General features: G+C 59.2%; 11 protein-coding genes across 11 annotated transcripts; 5 read left to right on the top strand and 6 right to left on the bottom strand.

The window, feature by feature from the left end:
- Positions 1-66: 66 nt before the first annotated feature.
- On the bottom strand, positions 67-1377 carry CcaverHIS019_0505460 (uncharacterized protein; the record flags this gene model as incomplete). Its single annotated transcript, XM_060601717.1, has 4 exons — positions 67-864; positions 900-1104; positions 1139-1275; positions 1312-1377. 4 exons carry the CDS (start codon positions 1375-1377, stop codon positions 67-69), a joined length of 1206 nt encoding a protein of 401 aa, XP_060458183.1.
- Positions 1378-2178: 801 nt separating this feature from the next.
- Positions 2179-5872, top strand: CcaverHIS019_0505450 (uncharacterized protein; the record flags this gene model as incomplete). Its single annotated transcript, XM_060601716.1, has 5 exons — positions 2179-2442; positions 2566-3882; positions 4306-4498; positions 4536-5009; positions 5049-5872. The coding sequence occupies 5 exons, from the start codon at positions 2179-2181 to the stop codon at positions 5870-5872; spliced, it is 3072 nt and encodes a 1023-aa protein (XP_060458182.1).
- A 799-nt stretch (positions 5873-6671) lies between these two features.
- On the top strand, positions 6672-7064 carry CcaverHIS019_0505440 (uncharacterized protein; the record flags this gene model as incomplete). The annotated part of the gene is made up of 3 exons (XM_060601715.1): positions 6672-6773; positions 6814-6853; positions 6898-7064. The coding sequence occupies 3 exons, from the start codon at positions 6672-6674 to the stop codon at positions 7062-7064; spliced, it is 309 nt and encodes a 102-aa protein (XP_060458181.1).
- A 268-nt stretch (positions 7065-7332) lies between these two features.
- CcaverHIS019_0505430 (uncharacterized protein) lies at positions 7333-10115 on the bottom strand (the record flags this gene model as incomplete). The annotated part of the gene is made up of 3 exons (XM_060601714.1): positions 7333-7356; positions 7396-8290; positions 8344-10115. The coding sequence occupies 3 exons, from the start codon at positions 10113-10115 to the stop codon at positions 7333-7335; spliced, it is 2691 nt and encodes an 896-aa protein (XP_060458180.1).
- Positions 10116-10280: 165 nt separating this feature from the next.
- Positions 10281-10997, top strand: CcaverHIS019_0505420 (uncharacterized protein; the record flags this gene model as incomplete). Its single annotated transcript, XM_060601713.1, has 2 exons — positions 10281-10697; positions 10755-10997. 2 exons carry the CDS (start codon positions 10281-10283, stop codon positions 10995-10997), a joined length of 660 nt encoding a protein of 219 aa, XP_060458179.1.
- Positions 10998-11132: 135 nt separating this feature from the next.
- On the bottom strand, positions 11133-14023 carry CcaverHIS019_0505410 (uncharacterized protein; the record flags this gene model as incomplete). Its single annotated transcript, XM_060601712.1, has 6 exons — positions 11133-12620; positions 12667-13426; positions 13465-13607; positions 13681-13715; positions 13753-13801; positions 14021-14023. 6 exons carry the CDS (start codon positions 14021-14023, stop codon positions 11133-11135), a joined length of 2478 nt encoding a protein of 825 aa, XP_060458178.1.
- A 392-nt stretch (positions 14024-14415) lies between these two features.
- On the top strand, positions 14416-16122 carry SNX3 (uncharacterized protein; the record flags this gene model as incomplete). The annotated part of the gene is made up of 8 exons (XM_060601710.1): positions 14416-14420; positions 15079-15104; positions 15400-15432; positions 15471-15562; positions 15609-15675; positions 15723-15766; positions 15801-16056; positions 16091-16122. The coding sequence occupies 8 exons, from the start codon at positions 14416-14418 to the stop codon at positions 16120-16122; spliced, it is 555 nt and encodes a 184-aa protein (XP_060458177.1).
- A 67-nt stretch (positions 16123-16189) lies between these two features.
- CcaverHIS019_0505390 (uncharacterized protein) lies at positions 16190-17310 on the bottom strand (the record flags this gene model as incomplete). The annotated part of the gene is made up of 3 exons (XM_060601709.1): positions 16190-16638; positions 16725-17198; positions 17250-17310. 3 exons carry the CDS (start codon positions 17308-17310, stop codon positions 16190-16192), a joined length of 984 nt encoding a protein of 327 aa, XP_060458176.1.
- Positions 17311-17541: 231 nt separating this feature from the next.
- CcaverHIS019_0505380 (uncharacterized protein) lies at positions 17542-18015 on the bottom strand (the record flags this gene model as incomplete). Its single annotated transcript, XM_060601708.1, has 1 exon — positions 17542-18015. The coding sequence occupies one exon, from the start codon at positions 18013-18015 to the stop codon at positions 17542-17544; it is 474 nt and encodes a 157-aa protein (XP_060458175.1).
- Positions 18016-18442: 427 nt separating this feature from the next.
- On the top strand, positions 18443-20221 carry CcaverHIS019_0505370 (uncharacterized protein; the record flags this gene model as incomplete). Its single annotated transcript, XM_060601707.1, has 5 exons — positions 18443-18517; positions 18581-18748; positions 18782-18801; positions 18834-18995; positions 19027-20221. The coding sequence occupies 5 exons, from the start codon at positions 18443-18445 to the stop codon at positions 20219-20221; spliced, it is 1620 nt and encodes a 539-aa protein (XP_060458174.1).
- A 984-nt stretch (positions 20222-21205) lies between these two features.
- CcaverHIS019_0505360 (uncharacterized protein) lies at positions 21206-22919 on the bottom strand (the record flags this gene model as incomplete). The annotated part of the gene is made up of 2 exons (XM_060601706.1): positions 21206-21740; positions 21781-22919. 2 exons carry the CDS (start codon positions 22917-22919, stop codon positions 21206-21208), a joined length of 1674 nt encoding a protein of 557 aa, XP_060458173.1.
- Between the last annotated feature and the right edge of the window lie 1121 nt (positions 22920-24040).

Raw genomic sequence — 24040 nt, 5'->3', positions numbered from 1 at the left:
CTAGTGTACAGTGGTCTACATGTGTATGGAGTTGAATCGGGCAGGCCAAGCTCTGCGTGTGTCCATCTAGACAGAGACCTCGTCGGCCTTGGCACCGGCGGCAGAGAGCTCGGCCGTGGCGCGCTCAGCAGCCGCCGCACGGCGCTTCTTGAGGACATTCTCGATGAAGAACTCGCCAGCCTTGTAGGACGAGCGAACCAGAGGACCCGACGCGACGTAAAGGAAGCCCATCTCCTCGGCAACCTGCTTCCACTTGGCAAACTCGTCGGGCTCGACATACCGGTCGACCTTCATGTGACGCTTGGTCGGGCGCATGTACTGGCCGAACGTGACCACATCAACCTCGGCCTCACGGAGACGCTTGAGCGCCTCCGTAATCTCGTCCGGGTGCTCGCCAACGCCGAGCATGATAGAAGTCTTGGTGAGGATCTCCTTGCCGGCAGCCTCGGCCGAACGCTTGGCAGTGATGAGAACGTCAAGAGACTGCTGGAAGTTGGCGCGGCGGTCACGCACAAACGGCGTGCACCGCTCAACCGTCTCGACGTTGTGCGCAAACACGTCGAGGCCCGAAGTCGCGACCATCGCAATCGTCTCCTCGCCCTTGCCTGCAAAGTCAGGGGTGAGCGCCTCGACAAGGATCTTTGGCGCCTTCTGCTTGATCTTGCTAATCGTGCTGGCAATGTGCGCCGCACCACCGTCGACGAGGTCGTCGCGGTCAACAGACGTCAGGACAATGTACCCCAGACCCCAGCGCGAGATGGCCTCGGCCGTGTTCTCGGGCTCGTGGATGTCCAGCGGAGGCGGCGCGCGCGACGTCTTGATCGAGCAGAATCGGCAGCCACGCGTGCACGTGTCACCCATGAGCTGGCGTCAGACCCCATCGCAACAATGAGACCTACCATGATGGTGGCAGTCGCCGTGCCCTTGCCGCCACCCCAGCACTCGCCGATGTTAGGGCACTTGGCCTCCTCGCACACAGTGTGCAAGCCGAGGCCGCGCAGGTCCTGCTTGATGGAAGTGTACGACTTGCCGCGCGGGATCGGGTGCTTCAGGAAGGACGGCAGACGGGGCCAGAAGTCAGACCGATCGTCAGAGGGGGACTCACTGGGAAGTGTTGCCGAGCACGACACGCTCCGACGGGTCCGGCAGGGGCTCGCCAGAGACAAAGTCACCCAACGTCAACCCGTCGTCGAGTTTGGGGAATCGCCGCTTCGGCGTGGCCTCTGGCGCGCCGTCGGTCGCTGTGGCGAGGCATCGCGACGAGCTGGCGGTCGCCTGGAGTCAGCTTTTGATCAGCGAGAGGGAGCTCACGGCACGGGCGATGAGGCGTCGTGCGGACGCTGTTCGGGCGGTGTCGAGGGCCGAGGTGAGGAGCATGTTAGTGAGTGAGGAGAGTGACAATGGTGAAAGAGAAGATTGGAGGAAGTTGGGCGGTAACTACCCTGCTCCCCACATTTCTTGCCCACTGCTGTGAGTGGAGGTCCCTATTGCAGGTAGACGAGTCCACCTCTGTTGTCTCCGCATGTACCGGGCGGCACTCGGCTTCCGTCGTTGGAAAACCCATACTCAAATTGGAAACCTCCTAATCGTCCCCAATCCGCACTCTAATCACCTTGATTCTTGTTCTTACAATTCTTCAAAGCATTTAAGAAGCCTGATTAGCGGGGGCATTTCCACGTCGATCCCACGTGAATCGACGTAACGATTAACTTATTTGGTGCCATTCCCCAATGGCGGAGGGAAGGTCCATCAACATCTACCTCTATATTGCGTCACGTGCATCCATCTACCCTTATCTCTACACGAACTCTCTGCCTCGGCCCAACTTCTTGTCAGCCTTCAACACGGCGCGGGGTACACTCCACCCATCCTCAAAGGTACGCCATGTCGGAAGGGACGGGCTATCCGTGAGTACTTGCGTGGCGCGGCGGGGCTGATGTCAGAGATGGTCACTACCCACAACAACAATCCGGCGCACCACAAGGATACATCGGCCAGACGTGGTCGAGTCTGATGCCCGGGCGGGCTTTGGACGGCGGATCTCAATCCTTCGGAGGGCAGCATTCACAAACTGTACAACCTCAACACAATCCCCCAGGCAACCAGAGCTATCAATCACTCGCCCATCAACCCCCGGCCCAGGGGTATCTGGCTAATCGTCATTCGCAAGGCCAGCCAATGCAGGACCCGTCGCAAGGCCTGTACTCAGACAGCCAGACGCAGTCGACGTACCCTCCCACTGGTCCAGCGACTTTCCCTTCCCCGGCTCAGAACGCGGCCACGGTTCTCGATCGTTCTGCCACTCCCTCCTCGTCCCGACCCATCCTGGGCTCGCCGACGTCGCAGACCAGGACATCTCTGCATGGCAGACGCGACAGTGTCCAGCAGTCATTCTCTCAGCTGCGCATGTTTGCGCACAAGTTCGAGACAGCACGGGGTAGCGTACGGGAAGGTAGTGGAGAGCATTCCCAACAGTTTGGAGGATCACACTCACTGGGAAACTCGAGGAGACCATCTCTGCCTTTCGAGCATGGGGCTCAGCCGCAACAAAGCCCTCAATCTCAGCCAGAGCAGCCGAGACCTTCCGCGACTCCGCAGGTCAACACAACGGCCGCCTCTCCCCCACAGTCGTGGGCGCAGCAGCCGCAGGTGACCACCGCTTCGTCCACTGGGATACCTCTGGCCCACGGGGTGCAGCAGCTTTGGAGCAGGCAGCTTCTCACCCCTTCTGGGACAGCGCCGACAGCGCAGCTACAGGCCCCTCAAGGCGCGGTCTCTCCCCAGGCGCTGTCGACTGTGCCGCGGCCAAGTGAGGAATCCGGGTCGGCCGTGCCCCAGCGTCCTCTCCAGGCTTCAGCGCTGGGCCATGCTCCGCGTCAAGCCTCTCAGGCCTCCCCCCGGCCAGCACCGCCCGCACCGGTTAGGCAGCGTCCAGCTCAGTACGCGGCCCCAATCTCCCAGCGGCCAGAAACTCAAGTAGCGCCTCCGGCTGTTCGCAGTGCCCAAGTTGATGCCGTCTCAGCGCTGTCGGCAGGGCCTGCGAGACAGTCAGCTGCGAGACCGCCAGCGGCGAGGCCATCTACTCCAGCGCCTGGCCCGGCTGAAGTGGCCAAACTACCTGCGCCACACGCTCAAGCAGCAAGGCCTCCTGCGGCCGCTCAAACCGCTGTTAGGCCTCCTCGGCCTATTCCAATAGCACCGAGGCCTGTCGCGTCCCTGGCTGGCCAGACCCCACCTGCGACGCCAGCAGCTCCTGGCCGCGCATCTCCTGGCCACGCACCCGCGCCGACGACGCCAAGAACCCCTAATGGGACTAGATTGGTTCCGATCTCCGCCTCGCAGGTCTCAACCCCTCGCAAAGCCGTCAACATCTCCTCAGGCCACAGCGAGGGCTATGTTCGCCGGGAGGAGATGGCCGGAGCTGGGCCTGTGTACGTCATTGCAAAGGCGTCGGAGCGCGTTTGGAACTCTCAACACAGCCAGTCAAGCCAGGATCCGCAGGCCGCACAGGTACGCACGCCTGAGACACAAGCGTCAGCCGCAGCAGTGGCTCCATCTGCTATGCGGTTCGGTGCAGGCAACGACGCTCCGCGTCAGGCTCGCCCATGGCCTTCTCATCCGACGGTCACTACTCATCCTGCGGCTCGTCCTGTTCCTGAGGCGGGGCCATCGCAGCCCGGACTGACATCTCAACCAGCGCCCTCGACGGCGCCAGCGCCAACTGCAACTGCTGCCCAAGCCCCAACTGACCCAGCCGCGCGGCCGTCGTCCCAGCCTGCAGCCGCAGCTTCACCGACTCCCGCGTCTCAACCGCCCAAGATCGGACGTCCGCCTGGAACTGGTAAGCTGCAGATCGCAGCCGGTGGAGAACGCGAGGCTGCGGTACGTCCCGCCATTCTGTCAGAGGGAATCGATCCCGACTTGTATCCCGCGACGTTGGCGGCGCTGCAGGCTGTGGCGAGGGCGACGGCGACTAGGTCACGGCAGAATGGCTTCGGTCAACCGGTTAGAGCTCCTCCTAGCCAGGTGGAAGTGGTCAGGGCCATCGCCGCGCAACCGGCGAGGGCTAGTTCGAGCGGACCGGCCAGCATATCGAGGAGCCAGCGAGCTAGCCCAAGCCAGCCACAGAAAACGCCTGCCCGCAATTCGCCGCGGCCTCTAGAACCGAAGAACCTAGCGGTGGTTGGGCTCGCAAGCCCTATGGGAAGTGTTGCTCCAGCTCCCACTTCGGCGAGCTCCGCCACGCCGGGCCCCAGTGGCATTTCTGACGTAGTGTTGCCCGTTGGGCGAGCTGGCACCCCGCAGACCGGCACTTTGGCGAGTACCTCGAACGGAACGTCCAAGACACCCGTTGCATCACCTTCTGCTTTAGATGCACCTGGTCCGCAGGCTGCTGCGCACGCGCAGCCGAAGAGAATCGGGCCGATCAACCGAGCAATGGTAGTCGTACCAATCTCGCGGACGAGGCGTGAGCAGTTGATTGCGCGCGGGGTGTACGGTGCGTTTGTTGGTTAGCCTAGCATTGCTGACACCAGACCCGTTTAGAGACGATGCTGATCCGTACTTGGAGCCTGAGAGGGTCAGCCGCCGGCCACGCGCTGCCCAGACCTACCCGGTGACGAAGATCATCTCTGCCTCAATCTCGCGCGGGACAGCTCAACGTATCCGTGAGCCGGAGGTGATCAAGGACCGGTTCGCGCATCCTCCCGAGCCGCCGATGCGTGAGCCCTTCAAGAGTGTGCTCGCCCGGGACAGCCTGCTTAACCGGCTTGGCAACTACGTTTGCGAGTGGAAGGGGTGCGAGGCAGAGATGGCGTCCGAATCCAAGCTGCTCAGACATGTGCTGGCCAGAAACCATGCGGGACAGGCCGCCTTCACCTTTGGCAACCTTGAGCTCTACAAGTGCTACTGGGGTAATTGCGACAGCGCGTCGTTCCGCACTGCGGGCAAGCTTGAGCAGCACATGCTGGCCATGCACGTGTGCGAGAAGCTTGTTTGCCCGTATGAAGGTAACCTGTGATGATGACAGAACTTTCGGCTGACATCAGACTGCCACCTGCGCTCGTCGACTATTAGCCACTTATACCGCCATGTGGTACGGAATCACGAAGACGGTGATCAGCCGCGTCCGCGCGTCGACTGCCCGTCAGAGGCGGCGCTCTCTCCTCCTGAGGCTTTACCGGCCTCAATAGCGACGGTTGAGCTGACAACATTACCAGCGCTGGGCAAGTCGTACCGGACTGAGCGGTACCAGGAACTGGCGCATGCCAAGGTGCTCAAGATGTGCGTCGCGCCAGAGAACCCGGAAATCCACGTTGTTCACCCGCTACACATGCTCGAGGTGATTGGGAACGAGGATGAGAATATCGCCGAGACGCGTGAGGCGTCGCCGCAGGGAGGGAAGCGGGGGGACGCTGAGGAAGAGACGGAGGAGGAGAGGGAAACGCCAAGCGAGGAGATTGTCCTCCTGGTGGAGGCGGCGATTGTACAAGACCCGTTGCAGCGGAAGCGAAAGGACGCCTCCCTTCCTGGACCGGATGGCGGAACCAAGCGTGCGATGGCGCGGCGTACAGGTGGCGACCCGGTGACGCCGCGGTCTAGCCAAAGAGTCGCTACGCAGCGCAAGGTCAAGACGGAGGCGGTGCGCATTACTCGGCGGCAGACGGCCCGGCGTACGGGTGCTGTGGGGTCGCCTATTCCCGTGTCTGACGGGTCGAGTCGTGGGTCCAAGGACAATGGCCAGGGCGGGAGAGGCGACTCGAAGGGGGTTGAGTGGGCTCGCTCTGGCCGTGGCCGTGGGCAGCGTATGGTTATCGAATGCATTGAGGTGCCGCGTATCGACACGTCTGGGTACCAGAGGATGGACAAGTAGTGGGGTATGCATAGGTGTAGTGGGTGCAGAGGGACGTTATCGGCCACTGCTAGGTTATCTCACCACCCTGTTGCTGTTGGGTGGCCGCGGTGGTTGTGTGAAACAGTGTAGTATGCACACTATCAGTCTTATCAATTAAGGCCCGCTGCGTGGGGCATGTTGTCTCTGACGATCCTTAGATACACAGCCGCAGCTCGGATCTGCTGATTGTGTCTGTGTGGGGTATGACAACGTGGCGTTCACTCGCACCGCTCGCACCGCTCGCACCAAACAAACTTGTCGGCGACCTCGAAGGCTCCAAAGTCAAAGTCACCGCCACGCACAGAGCACAATCCAATGTGATCTCCAAATCCAAGCGCCTCATTCCATCGCATCGCTCCCTACTCGCTCGATCGCGTCCAGCTGTGCGAAGCGGTCATTGAATTAGTCCATGACCCCCTGATCAGTCAATCGGGTGAGCTCAAGCCTTCTCTTCACGACGTCGACGTAGCCGATAAGCATCACCTGACACATGGCAATCTATCAAGGGATCAAAACAGGCACGGGGCTGGGGTTGGGATATGACAGCACTGCTCGGCTGACTCAGGAACAACCTCGGGGACTTCGGAACCGAGTCATCGCCCCATCCCCCATCCCGTCACTCTGTCAACACCCAACACCCAACACCCAACACCCCCCCCCAACACTATAAGAAGCCGCCACTCGTTGCTTCTAGCCTTCTCTTCATCATCTTATCACCACAACCACTACTACTACCACAACCACCACCACAACCACAACCACAGCCACAACCACAATAATGACACACAACATCACAGAGGACCAGTTCACAAGGGTCGCGGCAGTTGTCGACTCGCATCGCGTGCCGGCACTGCATCCAAAGGGACACCTGAGCAACATTGTGAGTTGAAAGAGAGTAATGAAACAGGGGCTGACAACAGCTTACAGACTATGCGTTCCAGGCTACCCAGGGGGAACTTGGTGAGTGTTTGCCACCCCCGCTCCAAGTGACAAATTAACCCCAGACCTTCGTGACAAGGAAGAGGGCTGGGCACCCCGCCGCGCCAGCTTCTCGGCCGAGGCAAAGCAGTACTGCATGAATGTCTACGTCGCGTACGCACGTTACGCATACGAGGGCAAGGACGATGTGAGCCGCCAGGCTCTGGCCGAGATTGACAGCATCTGCGCTTGATCGCACTCGCTCGCACTCTTCATGGATACCCAGTATGTTTGATCGATCCGGCCGCCCTCAAGACCCAAGACCCTCCACGATCCCCGTTGTCACGATTCCAGTCCGAGTACGCATATGTTTGTAGCACCAGCATGCAGTTGTAACTAGTCACGGGTACATATCAATCAAATCAGGAACGCAGGAGGCAAGAGGTAAGAGGCAAGGTTGGACTGGAGTAATTGCGCGCCACCGCCTCGGGCGGCGGGCTTGCCTTGGCTTGGCTGCTTAGCTAAGAGTGGATTGTAATCATGAGCTAGTGTCAGCAAGATCAACGAGAGCGAGATGGGCTTACGTCGTCGCGGTATACCATGGCAATGCGGTCCAATTCACGCCGTGTCAGGCCGGTGCGGAATACGATTTCCTCGAATGTCGTCACCCCGTCAAAGTACTGCACGCACAGGTCAAAGCGACTACGCAACACGGGATCGGGCGTGCGCTCACGCACAACGCGGAGCCACCGCGCCTCGTCCTTCTGTGCCTGTGCCGGGTGGAAGATGAAGCTCGCCCCAAACATGGGCGTCTTGACCGGCTCAGGCTCGTCTAGACTATAGCTGGCCGTAGCAAGACAGCGTTCAATCCCAGGCCCAAGTGGAGGCCTGAGCAAGCGCCAGCGACCGGCTGCGCCGCTCTCTTCGTCGCCATCCCCGTCGTCGTCGAGCCCATCATCCGAATCAAGATCGTACTCGCTCTCCGCATCAGCAGTCTCCCCAACACTGAGGGTTCGGGTTACGGCCAGTGGGGTCTTGGGTACGCGGGCCGCCCAGCCATCGCGATCAGGCGAGGTGGCTTTGGCTGCATTGACAGCGATGGCGTTTCCGCTGCCAACACTTCCTTCCCCGAAAGAGGGACGAGAACGCGCACTGCCCCCACTTGCCACGCTCATCTTTCGCTCTCGAAGCCAGCGGCGGCGGCGGCGATGCCACAGTTTAAGCCAGGCTGCTTCTTTTACGCTTGCGCTGGCTATTACGCGGGCGCGGACGTGGGCTTGGATCACTAGGTCGTTGCGCAGGAGCCAGGCGACGGCGCGTATCCACGGGTCGCGTTTTACAGGTTCGTTGAGGGCTTCGACGGGGAGGAGGTTGCGGAAGGGGACCGGGGCGGCGGAAATCATCGTTAGGAGTGGAATGAGGGGTGGCAGTTTTGGGAAGGCGACCGAAAAGCGCACAGAGTGATGAGTGATTGGGAGGCTGGCGTGAGCGGTGCAGGAGAGCGCCGACGGAGCGGTCGCCGACAGACTCACGAATGATCCACAATAGTCGAAGACATGAGAATTGTACGCAGACGAATGTTCACCACATCGATAAACACCGCCCGCTTGTTCTGAACCAGTTCCCTGGCGAGCGGAATCACCACGCCCTCAAGATCACACCGCATAAGATGCGCAATCTCATGCAGGGGTTTCGAGACGTCACAGTGGCTCACGAGGAGGTCGACAAGCTCCTCCTCCTCGGCATGTTTGCGCTCCTGCTCACGTCGTCTGCGCGGCCGAACCTCGTCCTCGTCAAGCAACAACAGCGTCTTCCACGGCTCGACCCGGAACCCCGGCTGCTTAGCAATGAGCGCGCCGTCAGGACCAGCAAACTCCCATGAGTCCAGGTCGCTATCAGAATCGCCGTCGCGGTCGACCATGAGTTGCTCGGCGTCTGTTGTTATCGGGGGAACAACAAGGGTGATGGGTATGGGCCCAACGGGGACTTTGATTGTTGTAGAGACGCGGGAAAAGTGTCCGTTGAGCGGGCGCGATTTTATCTTGTGCAGCGTGCCATACAGTTCGTGTAGGCTCTGTGCGAGTTGGCTCTTCTCAATACATATGCGCAGGCATTCGTTGACGGGTATGCCGTCGGCCATGGCCTTTTCACGGATCGCCATGAGTTTCTTGATTTCGCGCCCGACCCAGTTGTCCTTTACTTGGAGAGCAAACGCCGCGGCGGTCCACTTGAATGCTACTTCGCGGTACAGGATGTCGAGGCAGTCTGTGAAGACTTGGCCGGGCTTTGGATCGGGTTTATCGAGAATCAAAACGAGGTGGAACAAAGTCAGCCCCGCTTGGTCTTTACGTCCATTCTTCGGTGTCTCCTCCTTCTGGATCTCCTCGACCGCCTTGACGGGCCCAGCCTCCTTCCTCCTCCCACGAAGCCGGTCATCCTCGTCGTCGTCGCTATCTCCAGCTGGATAGGCCCACTTGCCATCCGGACCCGCAGTCACTGGATGGCCCATGAAGATGAGCTCGTTGATGGTGATGGAGAATTTGCGGTTACATGCCGCTCGGCGCGGGGAGAGGAGGTCGGAGAGAAACTCGAGCGAATAACCCATGCTGAAATTGTACTGCTGTTCGAGGGGGGTGACATGGTGTTTCTTCTTGGCCGTTTCCGTGGATATCACACTCCCCCGTCTATCGAGGTTTGGATTCGGCTTGATCTCGGTAAACCCCTTTGTGACAGAGTTGACGAGACCGCTCCGTCCCTCGCTCTCGCTAGAGTACCGCCTCGGTGGGTGTGTAGCATGGTTACCGGCGGGATGGTGGGGTTTTCCATGATGAGCTTCCGAGTGATACTTGGAAGGGCCCCATATCGTGTCGATATCCGAGTCGTCCGAGTTTGAACTGCTACTCTCGATCGGAGTCATGTTGTCTGTGCCGAAAGAGTGTGCGCTCCCACTCCGTCCCGTCATTGAGCGCGCTAGGCTCCCCTCATCTAGGCCGCCCGAGAACCCACTCACTCCGCCTCCGCTAAATGCGCCCAGCCGACCACTCCTACGTGGGCCGTCGCGACGCGAAAAGAGCCGCGCAGCATTCATCGACCGGTCGACGGTGTTGTCTTGCGCGGTATACGTTGCGCGACTGTATATCGGCTGGCTGAGGCGGTCGCTCGGCGACGTCGGGTCCGGAGGGTAGCGAAACACATGGCGGTCGCGCGACGACTGCGCGACCAGCATCAACCCAAGAAGGTATTCTGCCATGGGCTTGCGGATGTGGAGAGGAGAGATGTGGGAGGTGTTAAGAGCTGATGTCATTTGGGGTGCGTCTCATTTGGGTGGCGACGGCAATTAGGACGGAATCTGATGTGGCCTAATCGGCCCAAGTATTAGGCGGGTCCTAATCGGCTGACGCTGGCATCAGAGCCAAACATTACACCTCCATCTCACTCCTCATTCCTCCCTCCTTACATCCCATCCACAATGCTCCCCTCATACACACTCCCACCAGACACGCTCTTCTCCTTCGCGCACCGTCCAGTCACCTCTCGCAGCCGCCTGAACGCCAGCCTGCGCACAAGCTGGGCCGTCTCCACTGCCACCACTGCCACCACCTCCTCCGCCAACCCCAGTCAAGGCCCGTCTCCCGGCCTTAAGCATTCTGCTGCCGCGGCATCCTCGGCATCCTTTACCGCTACGGCCCATCGCCTCCGCCGCCCCCGACACCGCGCACTACGCGGTCTGCCTGCCGCTGGCGCGTCATTACATCTCCTAGCCGCCGATCTTAGCGACGAGGAGGGTGTGTTGGATGAGGAGCGGGAGGATCTGAATAACTTTGGGAGACGGTTTCTCATCCCGATCGGGAGACGGAATACGCAGATGGAGGCTGAGGCTGCACCAGTGAGTAGGGGTAGGGTCCTAGTGCAAAATTCGAGACTGTAAGTAAACTCACACCAGTCGCCCACGCCTAGTGACCATGACCACCGACAGGAGGACCGCGGTGGGGTATCGCCCTCCCTTGAACCTATGGACGACGTCGACCTCGATGCTAGCGTTGACGACCTCGATGCCCCCGACCTCGATGCGTCGATCGAAGATATGGACCGCAGTACCGAGTACGACTCGGAGGACATGGCGTTCATGAACGAGATGGACCGCAGCATCGGCAGCGAATCGCACGGGGAGAGCATGGAGGACTAGGAGGAGGACGCCTGCATATGCCATAGTTTAGACGCCTCGCACGGCGCGACAGCACATTACGCAACACCACACCACAATTGTACACAACCATGCACAGATTATAACATCATAATGCCAAGATTACCAGCGCCAGCGCTAGCTCGCAAACCAAAAGTCGGTGCTCCGCGGCGCAGACCCAACCCCGACTTTGTGCGGGATCTCGATGCCGTCGCCCGTAATGTCCAGGAGTCGTATCTTGAGCGCAAGCTCAGTGAGGATGCGCACGTAGTTGGACGACTCCTGCGTCGTCATGCCGCCCATCTCAGGTGGGGGCGTTGTCGATTCCGGTACCGGCTGCCCAATCTCAGCGGCAGCAGCCGCCACAGCGGCAGCGGCAGTCTTGGCATGGTGCGCCTTGATGACACGCAGACCGTCCGTCCACTCGGCAAACTGCTGGGCATGGATCGCGTCCAGGTCCAGTAGCGACGCCTCCTTGCCACTCATGAGCGAGAAACTGAGCTTGGATACCTGGTCTGGCGAACGCGAGCCGACAGCGCACCCGGTCTGTAGCTTGACCGACGTGACGTTCGCAAGGTCTATGTGCTCCTTGAGGCTTCCAAAAGTCGGGGTCTCCTTGGGCCGTGCAGCGAACGCGCTCCACGCCAGCGTCCGCTTGTCTGGTGACAATATGGCGAACCGCAGCGGCCGGTTCGGGCTCGAGTGCGCCATCTGGTCGATGCCCGCAGTCAACACGTTTACCGCATTGAACCAGCTGCCGCGCATCATGCAGATCACGCGCTGGCTCGACATGACCTCGGTCGCCTCCTTGGCTACCTTGCCGCGCAATGCCACGACTGCCCCACGCTCCAGCAGACCATCTTCCTTCTCGATCATCTCCATCTGGCCCTCGCGGATATTCCGGTAGTTTGTACTGAGGAAGTCGCGCTCGAGGTTGAGCCACGTCTTGGTGTGCTCGTCGGCGAGGGTCTGCCGCACCTGACTTGCCACGAGGTAGCTCAGGCGGTCAAAGTCGTCGTGTCGCGACTCCGAGTCGTGCCACATGCGAAGGAAGAACTTCATCACTAGCGTGTGCAAGCGCGGGAAGTTGAGCAAGAACGGCGTAAAGTGCGTCGGACTACGCTGCGACGACTGCGTAACCTTGTAGTGGTCATTAAGGATCTTGACGCACTCGGCACTCGCTCGCCCGATGGGGCACCGCCGGTCTACTGGGCGCGCCAGCTGCTCGAGCACGATGCTGCGGAAGTTTTCCTCATGCGTGGCGTAATAGTGAAGGCAATGGAGGCCGAGCTCGCCAACCGCGCGGAACAGCTCCGTCTCGACCAGCGCGTCTGTGCTGTCGACAAAGTCAATCGACAGACCCATGCGCCGCCACCCGTCCCATGTTCTTGGGATATTAGACGCCTGGTAGTCTGCCATGCTCGGTCGTGGCGAAGCCAAGTCCCCGGTGTCCTCCTCGTCCAGGCGCCCAGCTGTCCAGATCTCCCGCAGGTACCGCTCATGTGTGGGGTTCGTCTGTGGCCGCACAGGTCGGAGTGAGTGGTACCGCAGGACGTTCGCGTATCGTGTCTGGAAGTCCAGGATGCGCGGCTCAACAATGTTGTTGGCACTCGTCGACATGAGGCGCTGGTCAGTTAGCGAGGTTCATAGACCCTCTTGAACTTTCACTCACCGCAACATATTTTCTCGTGTTGAGAACCTCGATGACGTTAATGAGGTCCGAATAGCGCTTACTGCCCTCCTGGTGCGCAGAACGGAGAGAAGCGTTGATGAGCGCGAGGCTCTGGGCCGAGAGCTCAAGGTCGCGTGTCCCTTCCAAGCGCTTGACAATGGGCCGGAATATCCGCTCGGCTGGGCCGCTGCCGTGCTCGCCCGGCACCTCGTGGCCAATGGCGAGGATGCGGCCAAACACGCGGTCGAAGCCGTAGTTGTTGACAGCGTCGCGTTGTTGCGCGCGCTGCTTGCCCTTGCCAATGTGGCCCTTGGGCGAGGCGGTGATGAGCTTGCGCACAATGACGGTCGCGGGCCGGACAACGTTGGGAGCGCTACTCGACGCGAGGGTGATGAGAACGCGATCGATAAAGTCGTCGCTGAACTCGCCCCAGCCGTTGTCGTAATCCATCACACCACGGATGCCCTGCAGGGCGTAAGCGAGCGAGTTGCCGGTGAGGGCTGCCTTGCCGTCCACCTTCTCCACCAGCTCAACGAGGAGTCCTACGCCGCCCTTGAGCATGAACTCGACGGCAAAGTCGTCCTCCTTGATATATTTTTGGAGATTGAAGAGTGCGAGTTTGAGCGGCAGCACTTCGACCTTGTTGGGCAGCACGATGGCCGTGGTGGCGTTGGGGTCCTCGCCGTTCGCATCCTTCCCCTTGGCGGTGTGCAAGGAGGCGACGACGGCGAGTGCCTCGGTGACAGGCGCCGAGACGAGCCTGGAGGAAGGTTAGCTTGGCTTGGTGGGGCCTCTCACTTTAGTGTCTCCTTCTGCGAGACCATTGTACCAATATTCTGCTGCGTCACCAAGACGTCATTCTCGTCGCGGAGCGCTAGTGTGATGTGATGTTCGGCCGCGTTGAAGCTCTTTGCCATGATCTCGACGACTCTAAGGATGCTCTGGGTGTCAGTCAAGCGGGCGGCGGGCTCGTGTGACCTCTGCAGACCCTCACTGGCCACCCGCCAAACTCACAGCATCTGGGTCGATGCGTGCCGGAATGCGACGGCCTGTTATTAGTAGTGCCCGCGAGCAACCCGGACCTACCCTTGTAAGTGATAAGGTTTGTTGGGACTGCATTCTCGTTTTTGCCAGACTGGAAAGGTGAGGGCTGTTCACGACGGCGATGGGAGTGAGAAGTGGATCCGCCACCGGACTGTGAAGACCGGGGTGTGGCGCGAAGGTGTGGGGTAGGTGAATGGTTAAGGGAGAGAGGGGTACGCGGTGAGCGTGGTGGTGGTGAGAGGGGAGTGGGAGTGAGAGTGGGAGTGGGAGTGGGAGTGTGAGTGTGTGTGGAGGATTGTGAAGTATGTACCATATTTGTGTGAATGCAACACACTGAAAGAGTGTGTGCAAACTAGTCCTTAGTGGCGGTCGAGGGGGGTGTTGTTGAGTGTGCGGTATGGGTGCGGTAGTTGCGAGGTGGATGCGTGGTTACCGGGTTGTCCGCGTGGTAGGGCAGTGACAGTTTGACGTTGGTAGTTTGAATGAGGGCGATGGACACCCAAGGCTAAGCCTGGGATCTCACCGCACTGAACTGCACAATGAGCCGAGCCTGTACAAAGGGAAGGATGAAGAGGGCGGTTGACAAGGGGGGAAGGGGGGAAGGGGTGGAGGATGATCGCGTTGGGGGAAGATCCAACAAGTTTGGTTTGATCCGAAGGAATGCTTCGCCTGACAAGGAACGGCCAATGTACTGTATCGTAGAAGATGTAGTAGGTAGGTGAAAGAGTTGGAGGGAGGACAAGGAAGGAAGGATAGACGAGAGGGTGTGTGAACAAAGGATGAGTGACGACGACGGTTAACGTGATGTGATGTCTTTGGTCTCTACTACCATGACTGAGACTGAGGGTATCGGGCCGGGGTCGGCTCAACTAATGGCTGCTTTTACAGCTTACCAGTCAACATCAGGCACATGGGCGCCTGAAACTATCTCTCAACCCCCCCCCCCCTCCCTCTTGCTTCCCTCACCCTTGGGCCGCTTGGCGGTCTAGATCTACCCCCCCTTCCCGCATGTTGCCCTCATGTTGCCCTCTTTATCCCTCATATCCCTCATATCCCCCCATATCCCCCATGTCCCTTACCTTCCCTTCCGTTCCACCCGGCGTAACCGGCATCACCATCATATTCACCAATCTACCCAACCCCAATATCCAGTCCCTGAACAAGACCAGAACGACACCTCCACCTTCAGCACAGACCACACCAAGCTCAATCACATTCCTAATCCACTCAACACATTATAATGACCTTTCAGAAGCATTAGCGGAACCAAATACTGATCCTCTCACACCTCCCACCATCAAAGAGGTTGCCGCCACCGCCTCCGCCCTCGTCATCAACGTCCAAGCACAGTTTCTCATCCTCTTTTAGCAATCGACTCTCGTCCTCTGTCTCAGGTATGTCTCTGGTTCTTACGCGAGTGGCGGAGGGGCGCGTACGTCCGCGCCGTCTTGGTTGTTGTCACGAACGCGCTCGGACTCTTTGTCGAGGGAAGGTGGGCACGCACAGCATACCCGGCCTTGTTGCTTGAGATCGCTGGACATTCTGCGTCGAAAACGCGCCGACGAGTGCGCCGGCGGCACCGTCATGCTCCCATTGCAGCGCAATCTCGCAGTCTCACAGAATGCGTTACAGATCACCACTCGGATCATCTGTTACTTGCTGTTGTTGTTGGACTTGGACTCACACCAGCGATGCAACAACCGCCAGCAACCCAACCGTCTGGTATGTCCACTGCGAGGACTGAATCCAACTGAAACTAGTCGACGCCACTCACTCGCCGTTCGCGCGCGCCGAGCCTTCCGAGCACCTCACCTTCTCCGAGATGGCGCGCATCGCTGGTCGCCCGCAGACGGTGGGTGGCAAACCGCGCCGCGCCCAAACTGCGCCACTGACCCCAGTTCGAGGAGATGTACGCCGTACCAGAATCCTTCCTCGAGATCGAAGTCCGCAACCCCCTCACACATGGTGCGTCATAAAGAGTTTGGAACTCGTCACACGACCACTAACCCCAGGTGTCGGGAGGCGCATGTTCACCGATTACGAGATCGTGTGCATGGTGCGTGCGCACCTTGTGTGTCAGCTGACACCAGACGAACATCCCCGCGTTCAAGGTGCAACATTCGATTGTGCGCAGGCGATACTCGGACTTTGAGGCGTTCCGCGACATCCTTGAGCGCGAGAGCACGCGTGTCAACATTCCCCCTCTCCCTGGCAAGGTGTTCACCAATCGCTTCACCGACGACGTGATCGAGCAGCGTCGCGAAGGCCTACAGCGTTTCCTCGAGATTGTCGCAGGTCACCCCCTCCTTCAAACCGGGAGCAAGGTCCTCTGCGCCTTTCTCCAGGGTGAGCTGCTACATGTTGATACATCTGACACCAGACCCGTCGTGGGACAAGTCGCAGTGGATCTAGATGTGAGCATAGCATGGTTTCATTTGTATGTCATTTGGTTTCTCTGTCTACTTTTTACTGTATTGATTTATCCCCCGAACCGGTGGCGCACCCGGCCCTTCCAATCGGGCCCGAGAACGCCGGCCATGGAACTACAGTCGAACCCGAATACGTTTCCAGACTCTGGAAACTGGGCCTGAATATCGCCTTGGCCGGCGAGGTTGGCATTCGCCGTTGCGATGTACAGTGTGCGCAGATCTGGTCCGCCGAAGCAGGGGATGGTCGGCGAGCGTGCGCCAGGCGTGTTGACTTGTGCGAGCAGCTTGCCGTCAGGCGAGAAGACGACGACGCGGGAGTCACCCCACCGCGCGACCCACACGTTGCCGACGCCATCGACAACTAGCCCGTCGTACACGCCTGGTGCGTTGCCGTTGGGTCCAGGCAGGGCCGGGACGAACTGGCGGCGGTTGGAGGCCACGCCGGCCTCGAGGTCGTAGTCGAACACGCTGACCTCGTTGACGTTCGAGTCGATGTAGTCTGGGGTCAGCAGGAGTGGGCGACTGGGCCAGTGAAACGGTGTGAGCCTGTCTGGGGGATATTCGGTTATACCCGTCGCCACTCACACATCCGTGTGTTATCCGGACTCCAGTCGATCCCATTACTCGTCCCCACTTCCTCTAAGAAACGGCTCGCCGTGCCATCAGGCTCAACCCGCCATAGTTCCCCTCTCTGTGTACCATCCCGTTTCTCCGGACGGGTCATGGACCCGATCCAGAGCCGTCCTTTCGCGTCGCACGCCCCATCATTAAACCGCACGAGCTTGTCATCGACATGTGCGGGGTCGAGCGGCTTGATAATGGTCCGAGTCGAGTTTTCCTCTGTATAAGGAGAGGGGAAGGGCGGGTCGATCAGTACAACTGCCGCTTCTGTTGCTGCCACCAAGCCGGGTCCATTGCGCGGCGCGAGGGCGGACATGAACTCGCTCTCGGGGTAATGCGCGGCCGCGTGGGTTTTGGTGGCCGGGTCGTAGGTGTGTACTTCGGCACGGTCAATGTCGACCCAGTGTAAACGCTGCGTGCGGTCGTCCCATGTGATGCCTAGTGTGAGCTGCTTTCACCTAGTTGAATCGCCACAACGTCATCACTCACCCTCGCCAAGCGTGTTCTGGCACGCGAGGACGACGTGTGCGTCAAACGTCGAAGTGGACATGGTGGTGTAGAGTGGGTAATGAGAAGAACGACAACGACACGGGTTTGGGCGTTTGTGTGGGCCTGTCGGCGTGCTCGGCCCATTCTCGGCGATGGGTCAGGACGGCAAGATGCGGCATCGGTGCATTCGGGCCGGCGCCGGACTGCGCCGGACTGGGGCTCCAAGTATCCCAACTATTTCGAGCTCAAAGGGCCCCCCCCCCCCCTCTACCCTCGGGTATGGATGCATGCGCTACAGCGTACACTCAAAGTACGCGACCGTCTTGCCATTATCGAGCTCTGCCCGCCCCACCTCCCTGAATCCCATCTTGGTATGGAAAGCCACACTCCCGGGATTGGGAGGATGGACGTTGATCTCGCACACTAATCTCGTCTTGGACGCAGCTCGAAGGTCGTCATACAAGGCGCGCGCGTATCCCCTCCCACCCGCAGACGCAGCAACGACAACGCGATCAATGTACACAAAAGTTGAAAAGTGGGCCTTGAGCCACCGGAAGTTGGGGTTGTCGTACGCTGCGGTCTCGTCGAAGGCTACCAACAGGGCTGCGGGGGCTCCAAGCGGTCCAATCGTGCGTGTGTGGAATGCGGTGGACAGGAGGGCGTCGAATTGGGCGGGTTCTTGCCAGCTCAGTGCTTGCGCGTGCTCGTTGTTGAGAGCTAGGAGTGGGGGTATGTCCTCCGGCTCAATGGGGCGGGGAATGTCCATCTCGCAACGTAATGAGAGGAATGGAGAGAAACGCAGGAATCAGTAGTTGAAGGAAGGCACTGGAGTATGTCACCAGGTGGGACTAAATGTAATAAATGTGGTAATAATGACACGTGGTTATACTAATCATTCCACGGCTGATACGGCTACGGCTGACTCCACGGCCGGCTGGCTGGCTGAGGTTTGGACCACCAAACCTCGTCTCGTCACCCCTTACAAACCCCTTTCAACTGACCCCTGCCCTGGATCATTATTACCCATTAACTCGCTTAGTACCACCAAACACTTGTTCAAATCAACCAACAAACCAACCTCCTCTCCTTCTCCTACCCGCCTTTTGTCTCTTCCTTGTATCAGACTTGGACTCGCAACACATCCACGCTCATTTCCAAACCCAGGCAGCGGCGCGCCGGCACTCTCACCCAACATGATTATACCCCAAGAGACAAACGGCGCTCCCGCAAAGCAAGACTACCGCTTCAAGCGTGGCTCCAAGCTCACCGTGAGTTCCCAGACCCGTCATGTTCGCCATTGGAGCTCCACAACAAGAGATTTCTAATGGTAGGACTTTCCACCCGTCCACCCCGAGGTTGCTGTACCCCCTCTCTCATCATTTGATGGGCCCTTCCAGCTCGCAGAGTATCTCAGCCTCAAGGTGCGGGCGGACCCCCACGACATCCGTGGACTCGTCGACGTTCCCTCTGACAACGCCAAGGCTGCCGACAAGCATGTGGTGGGTTTGAGTTTAGGTTGTGCTGACATTTAGTGGATCTACGAGCACCTTCGGTACGCGCGGCGGGAGATGTGACTGACGCTAGGCGGATACCGATCGACGCGACGCCGCTCATCACGCAGCTTGTTCAGATGTGCTCGCGCGAGACGTGTCCCGAGATGAAGGCCGCCGAGTGGCAGTATCTCTGTGTCGCGCACGGCGGCGAAGGCACTGACAAGTGCTGCGCTATTGATTATATCCTCCATGCGTAAGCCACGGCGAGAACAATCTGACAGCAGGGTCGACTCGACGACGGCGCTGCTAAACTCTTCAAACTACTTTCCCTCGAGGCTGCAAATCCCGCACGCGTCGCTCGCGCACTTTCCATCCCTCTTCCGCCGGTTGTCGCGCATCTTTAGCCACGCCTACTTCCATCACCGAGAGGCGTTCGCGACCGCCGAGGCCGAGACAAGCCTGTATGCGCGCTTCGTCGCCCTCTGCGAGAAATACGAGCTCGTGTCGTCCAACCTCCTCATCATTCCTCAGAGCGGTTACGAGGTCACGGTCATGGGGGATGGGTGGGGTGACGACGACGAGGACAAGGCCGAGGACGAGGGCGAGGAGGAGGAGGACGGTCACGAGGAGAGACACGAGGACTATGAGGGCGGCGAGGACAAGGACGCCACGCCGTCTGACGACGACAAGTCGCCAAGTGCCGAGGACATGGTCGACGACGACAGGCCGGACGAAGCGTCGTCGCCGCCAGCCGACTCTGGCCTCAAACACAACCTCGGGAGATACACGAGCCCGGGCAAGTGGACGACGTCGCCCGTCCAGCCCGCGACGAAGGGCAAGCCGGCCCCAGCGCACACATCCGAGTCGCTCAGCCCACCAAGCACGCGCGCGTCACTAGATGACTACGACGAGGAGAAGCCGCTGCCCAAGGCGAACACGACCAAGCGCGGCACGCTGAGCCGTGGCAAGGCGCCGCGCGCGGCGAATGTCTGGACAGCGGAGAAGGAGGCCGAGGGTGAGGAGGTCGTCCCGGAAGTGCCGCAGCTTCCGACCTCGCCAGGTATCGGGATGGCGCGTAAGGAGAGCGTCGACAGTGTAGTCTACGTCGGCAAGGAGGAGGATGATGATGAGGTGCTCGCCGCCGACGAGCCTGTCCTTCCAGAGGCGCAGATCTTTGCGTCACCAGCGGCGGCCGCGCCATCTGTCCTTGAGCCGACCCATGACGCTGAGACAGAGGACGAGCCGCGGCCCTCTTCGTCTACCTCACCCGAGATGATCTCCCTCGCGATCCCTCCCCAGGCCCCGGCAAAGAGCACACTCGCCACCTCACCCCGTTCTGAATTGCAGGCACGGCCGGGCGATGGCGGACGCGACCAGCTTGGTGTCTCGCCCCGTGGGACGACGGGACGGCGGGGAGGACGCAAGAACCGCGTTCCACGCTCACCCGGGAAGAAGGGGCAGCAGCGCGAGGAACACTAACGACCACGCCTTGTACAGCAGGCCGTGTACGACATGCATGACTTGGCACGCCGCGCATGATGCGGTGGGCGTGACTGACAGAACACTGATTGTTCATTATCTGGACTGCACGGATGAGTCTCACGTTCACGAGACCCGACACAACACCAGCGTCCTCGAGGGAATCAGACAGTATGGTAGAGGTAGAAAGTTATGATTTTGCGTCGATTCGTGAAACAACGTGTAAACCATCTCCCGTTTTCTTCAGACGTTGTGACAGCCTATTCCCATCGTCTGGACCCCATGCCATGGATCTCCAAACCACGCCTTGCACATGGTAATGCGATCGTCTCGCCCTCTGTTTTCCGGCTGGCGTCACAGATGTAGACACCGTCTCTTGGTGCGCTCAATGCTTCTCCTAAACTGGCCACAGATCTTCACGACACAGGTATCTGCTACCACGCGAGCTGGTATGTGACCACACACCAGTTTGTCATAATGCAGTGCCGTGGGCGGAGCGGTACCATGCGGTGACAGGTGCATACTAACATGACGGATAAAGCCACTATGTACAGTAACATGACGGATAAAGCCACTAACATGACGGATAAAGCCACTAACATGGCGGATAAAGCCACTAACATGACGGATAAAGCCACACCGGCATTCGTCCCCAGCTGCCCAAAGCGGGTGCACATCGCCCAGTTCCGTAGAATGCGGCTTAACACGGCGCAAACACGACGCCAGCCATGCGCCGACCATTCTCCAGAGCTCGGCGAACATCACTTAAGACCTTCTGACATTCCAGCTACCAAACCACTATTTTAAGGACTCGTCCAACTACCCCTCGGACAACCACCCCTACAACAGCTTCTCCTACAACTACTCCTCCTACAATAACCTCTCCTACAATAACCTCTCCTACAACCACTCCTCCTACAACCTCTCCTCCTACAACCACCTCTCCTACAACCACTCCTCCTGCAACAACCTCCCCTATTTTCCCTATGTCTCGACGTACGGGCGCACAAGCAGCGGCATCTGCGGCCCATACTCCTCCTCGCCAACTACCATAGCCCGCTGGATAACCATGTACGTGCGCTTGAGCTTGGGTGGCTCGGGAAGCTGCTCGAACACAAAGCTGCGGAGGAGCGCGAACAAGACGGCCTTCATCTCGAGCACCGTCAGCCGGTGTCCGATACAGTTGCGTGGCCCGCCGATAAAGCTCATAATCCCACCCCACACACCGGGGAGGGGCTTGGTCGGGAACCCGGCGTCCCGGCGGTCGGGGTTGAACTCGCGCGCGTCGGGTCCCCACACTGCAGCAAGTGTGTTCATGTATGTGAGGGGGACCTCGAGGACGTCGCCCTTCTTGATGGTGATGGATTCAATTGAGCGCCCGTCACGGCCTGTAACTGGCGTGGAGAGGGGGATGACGCCGTCCTGTGTGGCTACGCGGCCGATGTTGGGTACGGGGGATTCGAGGCGCAGTGACTCGTGGACTACCTTGTCGAGATAGGGGAGGGCCATGAGGGTATCGCTGAGGTTAGCAGGGTGGGTGGGTGGTCAGGCGAGCTCACAAGTCTGGTCTCTCGTCGGGAACGTCAAGCAGTTCCTCACGGAGACGTTGCTGGATGTCCTGGTTCAGAGAGAGGTGGTACAAACACCACATGAGGGCTGTGCTTGTCGTCTCGTGTCCCGCAAACAGGATGGTGGCGATCTGGGCGACGACCTCGTGGTCAGTCAAGCGTTGGTCGGCACGCAGAGAGGGATCGAGGTTGGCGCGGATCATGAGGCTCAACACGTCCTTGCCGAGCGAACTCTTGTCCAGGTCATTATGGTAATCGATAACCTGTCTCTTCTTCTCGGCGACAATCTGGCGCCCGATGACCTGCGCCTGTGACCGTGCCTTATGCATCGTCCGCGTCCGCTTGGTCGGGATAGCTCCAAACCGCGCATCCATGACTGTGAGCATGACCCATGGATCAAACTTGAATGCGGCCTGAATAGCGCTAGTATACGCATTTCGGAGGGGCGAGTTACCGTCGCCAATAGCGTTGAAATCGTACCCGAACCCAGCCTCGCCAATAATGTCGAGCGCCGTCTCGCTCATATGATGAAGAACATCCATCCTCTTCCCGACCTTTCCCGTGCCAGCCGTCTCTTCTTCGACGAGGCGGGCAAACTTGTCGCGCATCTCGGCCACCTTGTCCATGATCATTGGAGCCAGACCCTGTATCTGAACCCAACCAAAGGCCGGGTTCAGAACCCTCCTCTGTCGCCGATGTTCCCGTCCCTCGACTGTCACTAGACCTTTATCCAGCGCGTCGGTTAGGATCCGATTTGGCCCGGCAGGCTTGATGAACGCATCGGGATGCAGAAGGATATAGTTTGCCGCGGTGGGATCCGAGATGATGAGTTTGTCCCCCCCGCCGACATTGTGTACGCGTACTACGGGCCCGTGTTCATCGAGCCATCGGACATGGCATTCCTGCGGCGACGAATCGAGGATCTCGCTCTGGTTGCCCCAGAACCAGTGTGATGCCTTTGGACCAGGATAATTGCGCCATGCCCCAAAATGGTCCCGGAAAAACATGGGCACCACAAATCGGACGACCAGGATGACCATGGTCACGCCGAGAATGGCGCGCCAGTGCGCCAGTACTTGGGCGACGTCGGTACGTTCAAACGGCCCAAAGACCGGATACGTGGGAGACATGGTGGCGGATGGTTTAGTTGACATGGTTGGTTTAGGGATGGTATATGTATCGGTCGCGTCCGAGAGCATCGTCATGATATCATCACTAAGCGTCAATAAGACTCAACCGGGGCCCGAAATCGGATCGAAACGAGACGCCTCATTCCCTTGCTTCCGCGGGAGGAGAGGAGGAGGGGCAGCCGAGGCGGTTTAGGTTGGCCGTGTGCGGCACGCCCACCTTTGTTTTGTCCCTACTGAATGTGAATGCGACTGGGACTGTCGAATGTTGAATGTGGACAGACTGAGACCGTCTCGCCAGATCTGCCGATCAGACAAAGCAATTTTCTTCCTCGTCAACTCGTCGTCTGCTGATGTCAGCGTGTGGCGGCTGAGACCTTGTTTGATCGCCAGGGCGGGAGGGGAGGGAGAAGAGATGGTCGTGTGTACTCTCATCTACAGAATCTACCTTGATCACAGGTCGATAGCTAGGTTTACTCAGGCACATTCCTTCATCCACGCCCGGCTCTCCGGGTAAAAGGTGATCTCGCAAAAGACCGAGAAAGCGGCTGAGACCGCAGACAAGACATGGGATGGCACATGACTTGTCTTATGATCACATGAGATATGTCGGCGACTCGAGCCCGTTGAAGACCGTGTATAGCGCGGTGTACAAGGCCGCCATCAAGCCGACTGTTACCCGGCCGCGCTGCCAAACTCAGGTAACCTGAATAGCCGCTGCGATTCAATTATTCAATTATCAAGGTGGCAGATGCACTTGCAGGTGACTAACCTCAAGTACAGCGTCGCAATCTCTTACTCCTCCGCACTCTTCCGCTCCGCCTGTGGTCCATACAGAAGATCTGGCTTGAACACAAACAGATGCCTTTACTGAACGACGTCACAAGCCTGGATACGTTTCGGGACACATTCCCCGACACGTCCATCGCTGTCTGACCTTGCCTGACCTTGCCTGACGTCCGCGCTCTCAGCTGTTCAATGATTCAAGTTCAGCAGCTCGCTCGCCTGACAGAAGATCTCATGGCGTTAGATCTGTTTGGCAACACGACGTATTCGCGCAGAGGAGCCACGTCACGACCCTGGACACGTGCGAGTCCATGAGCAGGAGTCACCAGTGATCAAGG

This window comes from Cutaneotrichosporon cavernicola (assembly GCF_030864355.1).
Source record: "Cutaneotrichosporon cavernicola HIS019 DNA, chromosome: 5".
Taxonomy (NCBI): domain Eukaryota; kingdom Fungi; phylum Basidiomycota; class Tremellomycetes; order Trichosporonales; family Trichosporonaceae; genus Cutaneotrichosporon; species Cutaneotrichosporon cavernicola.
This window is presented reverse-complemented; position numbering and strand designations above follow the sequence as displayed.